Source organism: Oncorhynchus mykiss, chromosome 17 (genome assembly GCF_013265735.2).
Source record: "Oncorhynchus mykiss isolate Arlee chromosome 17, USDA_OmykA_1.1, whole genome shotgun sequence".
In the NCBI taxonomy this organism is placed as follows: domain Eukaryota; kingdom Metazoa; phylum Chordata; class Actinopteri; order Salmoniformes; family Salmonidae; genus Oncorhynchus; species Oncorhynchus mykiss.
Window position 1 is genome coordinate 59299650 of NC_048581.1, and position 13824 is coordinate 59313473.

General features: G+C 39.8%; 1 protein-coding gene across 4 annotated transcripts in view; it reads left to right on the top strand.

Annotated features, from left to right (window-relative positions):
• Positions 1 to 13824, top strand: part of LOC110494246 (inositol 1,4,5-trisphosphate receptor type 1) — a 155227-nt gene that overhangs the window by 16851 nt on the left and 124552 nt on the right. For all 4 annotated transcript variants that reach the window (XM_036950330.1, XM_036950331.1, XM_036950332.1 and 1 more), the window contains exon 3: positions 3267 to 3337. In XM_036950330.1, the coding sequence (XP_036806225.1) occupies positions 3267 to 3337 (71 nt within the window). The remainder of the gene's footprint in view (positions 1 to 3266; positions 3338 to 13824) is intronic.

Here is a 13824-nt window from a genome sequence, read left to right on the forward strand (position 1 = left end):
TGGCTGATTTGTTTTGATTTTCCCATGATGTCAATCAAAGAGGTACTGAGTTTGAAGGTAGGCCTTGAAATACATCCACAGGTACATCTCCAATTGACTCAAGTGATGTTCTTCTAAAGCCATGACATAATTTTCTGGAATTTTCCAAGCTGTTTAAAGGTACAGTCAACTTAGTGTATGTAAACTTCTGACTCACTGGAATTGTGATACCCTGAAATAATCTGTCTGTAAACAATTGTTGGAAAAATTACTTGTCATGCACAAAGTAGATGTCCTAACCGACTTGCCAAAACTCTAGTTTTTTAACATGAAATGTGTGAAGTGGTTGAAAAATTTTAATGTTTTAATGTTTAATGTTTTAAAGTTTTAATGACTCCAACCTAACTGTTTGTAAACGCCTGCCTGCCTGCCTGCCTGCCTGCCTGCCTGCCTGCCTGCCTCCCTCCCTCCCTCCCTCCCTCCCTCCCTCCCTCCCTCTGAAAGCGCACAAGGGCAGGGGGAACGGAATGGGCCGCAGAGACACGCACAGAAGACAGACCTAGCTCATAGGGAAGGGGGGTGGACCCCCGCCACACTGGGTAGCACAGGGCAACACTTTAAGGGGCATTGTGCTAATAATGGCGCTGACTAGAGAAATGTTCTTAGTGCCAGTCTACAACAATGTAGCTAATAATGGCATCTTTATGCTTTCATTAATAAAATAATGATACAAATATTATTTCAAAATGCCAACGTTTATTTAGTTATGGATCCATAATGAATTACTCTGGGAATAAATATCACTGAATTACAGAAATTTCCTCCAAATGTAATTATTGGCTGAGAGTCACGTCATATTTTTCAATTTTGTTTTGGCCTACCGTAGGCAACATGAGTCTGTCTCACTGGTGTTGAGTAATGTGCTGTTAAAAGTGGTGTAGGTCTTATTTATTTAAAGAGCATATTAAAGTTAGAAGCAATAGGTTTTGAAGCAATAGCCTACAACTATTTTAGCACTGTTTCATGCTGCTCTGAGACAAGCATGGGGACTGGTCTTGATAATTCAATGAGATTTTTATTTTGACTGAATCTCCGTTTGGCTATTGGTTACACTACAATTCGGGTGTAGAAATGTTATGCTCTTAGTGCAACCTTTATTTAACTAGAAAAGTCCGTTAAGAACAAATATTTTTTTACAAGGACCGCCTACTCCTTCCTCCCCATTGGAGAATTGGTCCCCGGTCTCCCGCGTGCCCGCATGACATGGGGATTCTTTAGCAAAATAGCCCAGTACTGTAGCCTACTCCCGACCATCACATTGTGCAGCGCCACATTTTCCGTTCCATCCTAACGGAAACCCAGAGGGTTTTTTGTTGGAATAGAAACACCATAATATTAAGCAAAATGTTTTAATCAGTCCCATATACTATGTTCTTACAAAACGTTTTTAAATGCTCTAGTACAGCCACTATTGAAGGCTATCAAATGCTTCTCAAAGATGCCTTCTGGTGGTCAAACTAGCACTAACTAGCATTGATGGTAAGTGGTTGGCGCTTAAATAACCTGTCATAGAATTATGCGGCACCATGCATGCTGTGCCGCATTACTCTGCAACTTTTATAGGATGGACCACTATAACTGGTGTATTTTAACACCACTAAACCCATCCATTTTAAAAATGAATTTAGTATATATCAGTCTAGCAAACCAGGCAACTAAAAGCAACTTTCTAAACAATGTTTTGGTTCGTTTCTTGCTTGTTACCTGCATTCCAGTTCAATTAATGACCATATTATAGCTGACAACGTCTTGACTTGTATTCGTATTATAGGAAAATAAACTCACAACAGGATCATTATTTGTAAGTTAATGGTGAGCTAATTATAGAAAATAGCTTGTGAGTGGGACGAAATAAAAGCAGGGCATTCTACCAGAGAATTTTAGAACATGGACACTGTCTTGTTGTCCTAACGTTATATCCTAACTTGACGAGTGCAGGTCATGTTTTTCTTCACATTACCGTCTCTGGTAAACACACACTATGTCAAATAAATAAAATATATATGTTTATTTGTCACATGCACAGGATACAGAAGGTGTAAACGGACAGTAAAATGGTTACTTGCATAGTGTAGTCTTTTGTTTAGACATGTAGATAGCTAAACAATGAACCATAATCCCAACTCATGTTACTACCCTACATGAATCTGCAGGTAGCCAAAACTAACCAACAAGGTTCAATGTTAGCTAGCTAGCTACCATTAGGCTATAACTAGCAATGCAAATGCCTCTGAGATACGAATAATATTACTACACTGATCGTACACGTAACGTTAGCTAGCAAGCCAGCTAGCTAACGTTAGCTAGCTAACAGTACTCTTTAACTTGCAATGAAAACAACTTTCTGACCAAATTAGAAACGTATAATATCTGAAAATTTAGCTAGCTAGACTCTTACCTGTGTGCATGGATGAACGCTGCTCTGTCACGGATAACATGGTTGCCCTTAGTTTAAAGATGTAATCTGGAGACACGTGTTTCATACAACCGGTTTTTGTGTGTTCTCTTTGACTCCCTCTGCATATTTGCAATCAAAAACCAGAATTTTCTCCTTAGCTATCATACTCTGTTTCCACTGGACATTCCACTGATTTCAAAACTCAGTCCTCCATAAAGTGGAGTGCATTAGCGACACTTTTGCAGTTCTTCGTGATATCTTTCAAAAAAGCTGTGTTAGAAAGGATTACCTACACATACTGAGAAGTTATAGACAAGTGTGCTACATGGCAGACCAATCCAAACTCAACTTTCGGCATGTCCAGCCCATACATTATCTCAGTCAATCATGGCTAGCGGGAAAGTTCCTGTCTTTTTCCGTGGCTGAACCAACTAGGCTCGTAATTTTACTATTTTATTCGTATTTACAAGTTTGTAATTAAGGCATGAAAATTCACATTTTCCAGAAGACATTTCTGCCAAAAAACACATTTTGATAAAAAAAATATATGTTTACGTTCAAATGCCTCTCCTGTGAAGTAGTGAGGTGCGACATACACCTAGTTTCCTGAAACGAGACACATTTGTTTAGAGCCAGGGGGTTATATATTAAAAATAAAGAGAGCTGTGTGAGTGCAAATTTGAATGTGTGCATGAACGTTTCTAGTATATTGAAACGGTTTGTGTTCATTGGCATGTTAAGGGTGTATGTGGACTATCTGTGTTTCTGACTTGTTCATGATTGACATCCGTCCATGATTGACATCCGTCATTGTGTCTTCTCTCCACAGGCTGGTAGATGACCGCTGTGTGGTACAGCCCGACACAGGGGACCTTAACAACCCCCCAAAAAAGTTCCGAGGTAAGAGAATGGTATACTCCCCTCTCATTCTACTATAGCAGCTTACGCAGCACCACATCACCCCAGTAAATCCAGCCTGTTTACACAGTGTTTTCCACTGGAGATGTTTCTTCTTGTATTACACTACGTTTCTCTGGTGATAGCGCCAGTATCCCTCCCTGTCCACATAGACTTCAAAAAGTGCTGCTCTCTTTGACACTGGTGTGTGTGTGTGTGTGTGTGTGTGTGTCATCTTGTCTATGTTTCCTGCTCAGATGTGATTCTGTGAGAATAGGAACATATTGAGGCTCATGAAGGGAGATATATCTCTGGCTGTTGGGTTATTTCTATCCCCATAACAGGAAGTACAACTGAACTCACAACCTTTAAGTCTCAGGTCAGGGGTCGTTATCACCCATGGAACATTTTTGGCCTACAAAGCTGATGTGCAATGTGAGTGTGTCAGGCTGTGACTGTAGCCTGTGTGTCTTTTTATACAACGGGTGGGTTTAATCCTGAATGCTGATTGGTTAAAACAGCATTCCAGCCAGTGTCTATTCCACATGTTACCACCGGTTAAATCTATGATGTTAAAACGCCTAAAAGTATCTAGACATTATTTCACATTTCTGTCAGGGCGAGACTGGCAGGTAGGCAGCATTTCTCAGTCAATCAAAATCATGAATCAGCTGGCATCGTTTTCTTAGATATATGTGGAATGATTCAGGAAACTAGGCGTATGTCGCAAGTCACGAATTCACAGGAGAGCTGTTTTGAACATCATTTTTTTTAAATCAAAATGCGTTTTTGGCAGAAATGCCTTCTCGAACATTTGAACTTTCATATGCCTTAATAACAAACTTTTATGCTATCTGTAAATACGAATAAAGTTGTTAAATTAAGAGCTTAGTTGGTTTAGCCAAAGAAATAGCGGGAACGTTCCCGCTAGCCATAATTGGCCGAGATAATGAGTGGCTGGACATGCTGAGAGATGAGTTTCAGATTGTTCTGCGGGTAGCATCTTGTGTCTATAAAATGAGCTGCTCGTTATGCGTAGATAATCCTTTCTACTGCATTTTTTTCTAAAGATATAACGTAAGAACTGCAAATATGTTCCTACTGCTGCCCTGAATTTATCAAGTGCTATCGACAAAGGTCAGTGGGAAAAAGTTGTGATGGGCTACTTTCTGGAGGACGATCGTGCTTGACTCTCTCTGACTGAAAATGAATCAGATGATGAGGAAATCCCTGATTTTAGATAAAACATTTTCATTGAAGAATACATTGTAGAGTCTTCTGATGACGGTGATGGGGAAGAAACGGCGATCAACAGTGTTGTCACGGAAGAAGTTGACCAAGTTTTGAAATCAGTGGAACACAACAGGCCAAACAAACTGCAAACCAAATGGAAATGACACAGGACGTCTTATTTAATGAAAGGGGTTTCAGTCTGCCGTGAAGCTTTCATCCATGTATACGGGTAAGAATCTAGCTACAGTTTCAGATATTATACGTTTCTAATTTTGTCAGAAAGTTGTTTTCATTGCAAGTTAAGACTTGCTGTTAGCTAGACAGCTGGAGTTCGATGGCTGGCTTGCTAGCTAACGTTAACATTGCACCTAAGTTATTTGGTTAACTTTAGCTATGGCAATTGGTTTGTATTGCTAGTAACGTTACTTTATGGATTGGGATTATAGTTCATTTTTTAGCTAGCTAACATTAACTTGACATGTCTAAACATAACACCAAGTTAAAACTTGCTTTTAGCTGAGATTAGATTGCTGGCTTGCTAGCTAACATTAATTTATGTGTATGAATTGTGTGTATCGTTAGTAATGTTTTCTCAGAATGCCATTTCACATTGCTAGTTATAGCCTAATGTTAGCGAGCTAACATTGAACCTATTTGGTTACCTTTAGGTATCTATGACAATCGGTTTGTATTGCTATCTAATGCTTGCAGTTAGCTAGCCAGCTGATGTTAGATGGCTAGCTAGCTATCTAACGTTACGTGTATGATTTGTGTGTAGCGATGTTATCTCAGATTGCCATTTCTCATCTATTGTATAATAATGCTAAAATATTTGTCTTTCAACATCAGTAGAACACGGCTGACTCTCCTCCACCAGTCATACAAGGAGAATGGTCGAATGCCTCCCATCAAAAAGAGAGCTGGCCCAAGCAAGCAAAGGCAGCAGCGCAGGTATCAACTACATGCACCATTTGTTCACCAACTACAGAGTTGGGGAACCGTGTGGGGACCTGAATTGTGATAACTGCAGTGGCCAAAACCAGAACAAGTTTGTGCTCTGGTATTGTGCCTGGTATGCACAAGCTCCACCAGTCTGGACCTTCACCTCCTGGTCACAAGCCACACCATGTTTGCCCCCGACTGGTGCTTCGGGCTCATCAAGCAGTGCTTCAGAAAGACCAAAGTGGACACAGCTAGACAAACTTATCTTTTTGAGAAGATCAGGGAGTTTTGCAACAGAGGCTATGGACATCATATACCCTACAGCAAAGTCAAGGGCAGAACCAAAACAGGCTCTCCGAATATAGATTCCCTTGTTCATGCATGGTTTGGACGAACCAGTCATCAGTAGTATCTGAAGTGCCTCTATTCAAATGACTCTCTCCTAACACACGCCATACGTTGCTGCTACTATTATTATTATTTTTATCCTGCTGCTCAGCCACTTTACTGCTGATTGTATGCATATAACCAACTCATCTATCACTGATATCATTATTGATCTTGTTCTTGTACATACTGTTTTTTATTTTGACACTATTTTTGATATTGCTACTATGCAAGTAACCATTTGTCTGTACCGTTTGCACCTTCTGTAGAGACCCATCCACTTAGCAAGACTTAGCAAAATATTGATATATATAAAATTAATATTGATATCTGTGGTTGTAACATGACTTTGTTACATACCACAACAATATCATGTGACTGTATCAAGTGTCCACCACATAAATATATGGTGCATGCATCTGTTTATGTACTGTACATGTGCACCTCACTCAAGTTTCAACTCAGGTTAGAATCCTTAAAGAGAAGGGTAGGGCTGGCTTAAGAGGGTGTAAACAATGCTGAATGGGTGTAGACAAAGGAGAGCTCTCCAGTAGTCACCAAAACATTCAAAGGCCCTTTTTAATCAAAGGTGAGTTTACAAGTGTATCACCCAAAGCAATTACTTTCCCATTGTTCCTCAAAAATGCTGTGTATGATATACAATTTTGTAGCTCCGAGTCTCTACTTTTATCCAATGTTAAAAATAAAAAAATAAACATTTAAAATGTTGCTACATAGGACCGGATCCAGGTGGTGAGTCAAATATACAAAGGTTTGTGTTACCTTTGTTGTTGGCTAGCTTCTCTGAACAAAAGTGTCCTGACGAGAGAGCACATTTTTCTATGCTAGGTGAAATCGCACCTCTGTATCTCATTGTAATGGGGGCATCCAAATAAATTTCACTAGAAAACAGTTTATGCAAATGCAGCTACTACTGTTATTCTGGCTGCACTGTTTGAAGTGACTAATTTGGTTAGCTAGCAAGCATGGGATAAGAACGTTGCCAGCTAGTATGGCTATGGAACATTTAGAACAAACAAGCCGGCTTGTGTAGAAACCATAGATTAGTGTCAGGACTATATTTTGTGGAAGGATGAACTAGTATGAATACATTTATCAAAATAACGTTTTTTATTGGAAATATGTCAATCATTATTTTAATATCTTGGTAACCCGTTGTATTGGCACGGTTTGCCGGTCCTCGACTTGGTCTTGGTTCTAACAACACCGATGCCAATATTCTCCCAACACCGGCTTCCTATAGGGCATTATCACTTACATGTACACCACAAAATCTGTCTAATAAAATACAGTATGTTCATCTTTTTAGTCTGGATTTAGTTGGATGTTCCATCTATTTATTTTAGGTTTTAGCATTCGGCTGTGTTAGTGTCTAATTATCACAGAGGAGGTGAGAAAAGTATGATGTAACTCTGCAGTAATCAAAGGATTGTATAAGTAAGTGTCGCCCCGTGAGGAGTTAATGAGGATGTTTAAGCATGGCTGTAAGGCATTGAGACTAACAAGCATTCCACTCATACTGGGAGTTAGTTGCTACATTACATGATGTGGTTTAATGCGAGTGGGGCTCTGTCTATCATACGTTGTGACCATTAGCTGCAGTCTAGAGATTTGTACTGTATTTATAACCCATAAAGCTTGGGTCTCCTCAGAGTACACTAAATGACAATTGTGTCTTTGATGTCCCAGAGACGTTCTCTGAATTTATCTCCTCCTAGGAGACTGTTACCAACAGCTTCTCTCTGTGTGTGTGTGTGTGTGTGTGTGTGTGTGTGTGTGTGGAGTCAAGTTATCTTTGTTCATGCTTGTGTCCGTGTGTGCACTCCCACTAAGTGGTCAAAGTGGCCATGGTAACCCCTCCTACATGGACTCATTTACTGGTGGTGATGACATGTGTTGGTGACACTTGTTATCATGAGAGGGAGGGAGGGAGAGAGCGACCAAACAACACAAAGAGTTATCTATCCAAACCTGAATGTATAGGTAAACCACTTCAATCTTTCTGGCCCTATAAGAAAGAACAAACAGCAACAACATATACATGATCAAATACAAATCTTAGAATCAACTATTAAAGACTACCAGAACCCACTGGACTCTCCAATTACATTGAATGAAATACAGGACAAAATACAAACTCTCCAACCCAAAAAGGCCTGTGGTGTTGATGATATCCTCAATGAAATTATAAAATATACAGACCACAAATTCCAATTGGCAATACTTAAACTCTTAAACATCATCCTTAGCTCTGGCATCTTCCACAATATTTGGAACCAAGGACTAGTAACCCCAATCCACAAAAGTGGAGACATATTTGACCCCAATAACTACCGTGGGTTATGCTTCAACAACAACCGTGGGAAAATCCTCTGCATTATTATTATTATTATTATTATTAACAGTAGACTCGTACATTTCCTTTGGGAAAACGATGTACTGAGCAAATGTCAAATTGGCTTTTTACCAAATTACCCTACGACAGATCATGTATTCACCCTGCACACCCTGAACAAAGGCAACGTCTTCTCATGCTTTGTTGATTTGAAAAAAGCTTTTGACTCCTTTTGGCATGAGGGTCTGCTATACAAATTGATGGAAAGTGGTGTTGGGGGGAAAACATACAACATTATAAAATCCATGTACACAAACAAGTGTGCAGTTAAAATTGGCAACAAACACACACATTCCTTTCCACAGGGCCGTGGGGTGAGACATTGATTCAGCTTAAGCCCCACCTCTTCAACATACAGTTGAAGTCGGAAGTTTACATACACTTAGGTTGGAGTCATTACAACTCGTTTTTCAACCACTCCACAAATTTCTTGTGAACAAACTATAGTTTTGGCAAGTCGGTTAGGACGTCTACTTTGTGCATGACACAAGTAATTTTTTCAACAATTGTTTACAGACAGATTATTTCACTTATAATTCACTGTATCACAATTAGAGGTCCACCGATTTTAAATGGGGCCGATATGAAGTTTTCATAACAATCTGCATTTTTGGACACGTTTATGTCCGATTACATTGCACTCCACGAGGAGACTGCGTGGCAGGCTGACTACCTGTTACGCGAGTGCAGCAAGGAGCCAAGGTAAGTTGCTAGCTAGCATTAAACTTATCTTATAAAAAACAATCAATCTTAACATAATCACCAGTTAACTACACATGGTTGATGATATTACTAGTTTATCTAGCTTGTCCTGCGTTGCATATAATCAATGTGGTGCCTGTTAATTTATCATCGCCTACTTCGCCAAACGGGTGATGATTTAACAAGCGCATTCGCAAAAAAAGCACTGTCGTTGCACCAATGTGTACTTAATCATAAACATCAATGCCTTTCTTAAAATAAATACAGTATATATTTTTAAACCTGCATATTTAGTTTAATATTGCCTGCTAACATGAATTTATTTTAACTAGGGAAATTGTGTCACTTCTCTTGCGTTCTGTGCAAGCAGTGTCAAGGTATATGCAGCAGTTTGGGCTGCCTGTCTCGTTGTGAACTGTGTGAACCATTTCTTCCTAACAAAGACCGTCATTTATTTGCCAGAATTGTACATAATTATGACATAACATTGAAAGTTGTGCAATGTAACAGCAATATTTAGACTTAGGGATGCCACCAGTTAGATAAAATACGGAACGGATCCGTATTTCACTGAAAGAATAAACGTCTTGTTTTCAAAATGATAGTTTCCAGATTTGACAATATTAATGACCTAAGGCTCGTATTTCTTTGTGTTTATTATATTACAATTAAGTCTATGATTTGATAGAGCAGTCTGACTGAGCTGTGGTAGGAAGCAGCAGACTCGTAAGCATTCATTCAAACAGCACATTCCTGCATTTGCCAGCAGCTCTTCGCTGTGCTTCAAACATTGCACTGTTTATGACTATCAACTCCTGAGATTAGGTTGGCATTCTATAGTGCCTGTAAGAACATCCAATAATCAAAGGTATATGAAATACAAATGGTATAGAGAGAAATAGTCCTATAATTCCTATAATAACAACAATCTAAAACTTCTTACCTTGGAATATTGAAGACTCATGTTAAAAGGAACCACCAGCTTTCATATGTTCTGAGCAAGGAACTTAAACGTTAGCTTTTTCACATGGCAAATATTGCACTTCTCCGACAGTTTCTTTTTGCATTATTTAAACCAAATTGAACATGTTTCATTATTTATTTGAGACTAAATGGATTATATTAAGTGAAAATAAGTGTTCATTCAGTATTTTTTTAATTGTCATTATTACAAATATATATATATAAAAATGGGCCGATTTTAATCGGTATCGTCTTTTTTTTTGGTCCTCAAATAATCGATATCGTCGTTGAAAAATCATAATCGGTCGACCTTTAATCACAATTCCACTGGGTCAGAAGTTTACATACACTAAGTTGACTGTGCCTTTTAAACAGCTTGGAAAATTCCAGAAAATGATGTCATGGCTTTAGACGTTTCTGATAGGCTAATTGCATAATTTGAGCCATTTGGAGGTATACCTGTGGATGCATTTCAAGGCATACCTTCAAACTCAGTGCCTCTTTGCTTGACATCATGGGAAAATTGAAAGAAATTTGCCAAGACCTCAGAAAACAAATTATAGACCTCCATAAGTCTGGTTCATCCTTGGGAGCAATTTCCAAATGCCTGAAGGTACCACGTTCATCTGTACAAACAATAGCACACAAGTATAAACAGCATGGGACCATGCAGCCATCATACCGCTCAGGAAGGAGACGTGTTCTGTCTCCTAGAGATGAACGTACTTTGGTGCAAAAAGTGCAAATCAATCCCAGAATAACAGCAAAGGACCTTGTGAACACGCTGGAGGAAACAGGTACAAAGGTATCTATATCCACAGTAAAACGAGTCCTATATCGACCTAATCTGAAAGGCTGCTCAGCAAGGAAGAAGCCACTGCTCCAAAACCGACATAAAAAGCCAGACCACGGTTTGCAACTGCACATAAGGACAAAGATCATACTTTTTGGAGAAATTACCTCTGGTCTGATGGAACAAAAATATAACTGTTTGGCCATAATCACCATTGTTATATTTGGAGGAAAAAGAGGGAGGCTTGCAAGCTGAAGGATACCATCCCAACCGTGAAGCACGGGGGTGGCAGCATCATGTTGTGGGGGTGCTTTGCTGCAGGAGGGACTGGTGCACTTCACAAAATAGATGGCATCGTGAGGGAGGAAAATTGTGGATATTTTGAAGCAATATCTCAATACATCAGTCAGGAAGTTAACGGTTGGTCGCAAATGGGTCTTCCAAATGGACAATGACCCCAAGCATACTTCCAAAATGGCTTAAGGACAACAATGTCAAGGTGCTGGAGTGGCCATCACAAAGCCCAGACCTCAATCAAATAGAACATTTGTGGGCAGAACTGGAAAAGCATGTAAGAGCAAGGAGGCCTACAAACGTGACTCAGTTACACAAGCTCTGTCAAGAGGAATGGGCCAAAAGTCACCCAACTTATTGTGGGAAGCTTGTGGAAGGCTACCCAAAATGTTTGACCCAAGTTAAACAATTTAAAGGCAATGCTACCAAATACTAATTGAGTGTACGTAAACTTCTGACCCACTGGGAATGTGATGAAAGAAATAAAAGCTGAACTCATTCTCTCTACAATTTTCTGACATTTCACATTCTTATACTAAAGTGGTGATCCTAACTGACCTAAAACAGGGAATTACAAGGAATGAATGTCAGGAATTGTGAAAAAAATGAGTATGTAAACTTCCGACTTCAACTGTATTTCAACGAATTGGCGATGGCACCAGAACAGTCTGCAGCACCCGGCCTCACCCTAGAATCTGAAGTCAAATGTGTCTACTGTTTGCTGATTATCTGGTTCTTCTGTCCCCAACCAAGGAGGGCCAACAGCAACACCTATATCTTCTGCACAGACCTGTCAGACCTGGGCCCTGACAGGAAATCTCAGTAAGACAAAAATACTGGTGTTCCAAAACAGGGACAGTTGCCAGGACCACAAATACAAATTCCATATAGACACCGTTGCCCTAGATCACACAAGCGATACATACCTGCGCCACATGTAACTTGCACAAAGGGCCTTCTATGCCATCAAAAGGAACACAAAATTCGACATAACGATTAGGATCTGGCTAAAAATCCTTGAATCAGTTATAGAACCCATTGCCCTTTATGGTTGTGAGGTCTGGGGTCCGCTCACCAACCAAGAATTCACAAAATGGGACAAACACCAAATTGAGAATCTGCATACAGAATTCTGCAAAAAAATATCCTCTGTGTACAATGTAAAACACCAAATAATGCATGCAGAACAGAATTAGGCCGATGCCCGCTAATTATCAAGATTTGTGACCTGTTGCCACAAGAAAAGGGCAACCAGTGAAGAACAAACACCATTGAAAATACAACCCATATTTATGTTTATTCATTGTCCCTTTCCCTATTTGCACATAATATGACATTTGAAATGTCTTTATTCTTTTGGAACTTTTGTTAGTGTAATGTTTACTGTTAATTTGTATTTTTTTCACTTTTGTTCATTATATACTTCACTTGCTTTGGAAATGTTAACATATGTTTCCCATGCCAATAAAGCCCTTAAATTGAATTTCGAGGCAGAGAGAGGGGCGATGTCATGCTCCTGTCATGGCTGTGGGCTATCGTGGCTCCCTCAAAGTTTTTGAATAGGATTTGTTTAAAGACTGTAGCCCAATTCCATTTCTCCTCTCTTCTTTATGAAACACATTTGCTCACTTACCCTTACAGATTGGAAAGCATTGTATTACCGTGTTTTTTAAATATATTTTTTACACCAATCCAATGTTTGCAATTCCTTGAGGATGAGGGAATGTGTGCACTCACTTCAGGAAGATTTGGGCTTGTGTGTCATGTAAGTCTTCAACCAGTGCTGTGACCTGATGTAGCCTGTATTCCAACAGTCAGTGCATTGTTGTTGAACAATAATATATGCTAGTCAGGAGGGATGTAGCCTTTTTGGGGTCACAGATGTAGCCTACTGTGACCCCAAAAACGGATTCATTTATTATACTGTCATTTCCATTCTGTTTTATGGGCTTTTTATTTGTTTTTTTCAGATGTTAAAATTAATAAGAAATGGTCTCTTCCTATTGTTTTTAACATTAGCCAAATACCTAAATCCGCTGTAAACCCTCTGTGGGAGATACTGTACTTCCTTTTTTCTCCCCAAACTTCGGGTATGGAAGTGCTTATTTAAGACTTCCTTGGGGAGGTATTGTGTGTCTGCCGGATGGCCTCCGGTGTAGGATGGTGTTACCATGAGACAGACACTGATCTTAGGTCAGTTTCACATTTCCCCTCCTTAATGTTTATGGTTAGGATTTGAAGAGGGTGAGCTGATCCTAGATTTCTGCAGAAGGGGAACTTCTGCACTGCCCACTTCTGTGTCATTTTTTGGAGAGTTCTTCCTCAGAGAAAATAATAGTAAAAGGTAAATACTGTGTTGTGAGGGATGCAGTGTTGTTGCTCTGAGAGACGGTGGATATAATCCTCCTTACTTTCGCCTGCTGCTGGCTGAGGGCCAGACTAGCCCTGGCCACCAGGCCTAACTGCCGAGGTATGCATACCATTTCCTCCCAATGTAAGCAGAAGCACTTTACACACACTCCCTCACCTAAGCACACATGCACATGCACACACACATTCACGCACGCACACACATATGTAGGCAAACACACGCACATATCTGCACGCATGGAGCACGCACACAGAGACACACAGACTCTAATGTGTGCAAGGGCATTCATTTGACACACACTTATGCACTTACACAAACATACACCCATGTCATACATTATGCCCATGTCGCTGCAGCTCAGCAAACCATACACGCTCTGGTGCTGAAAC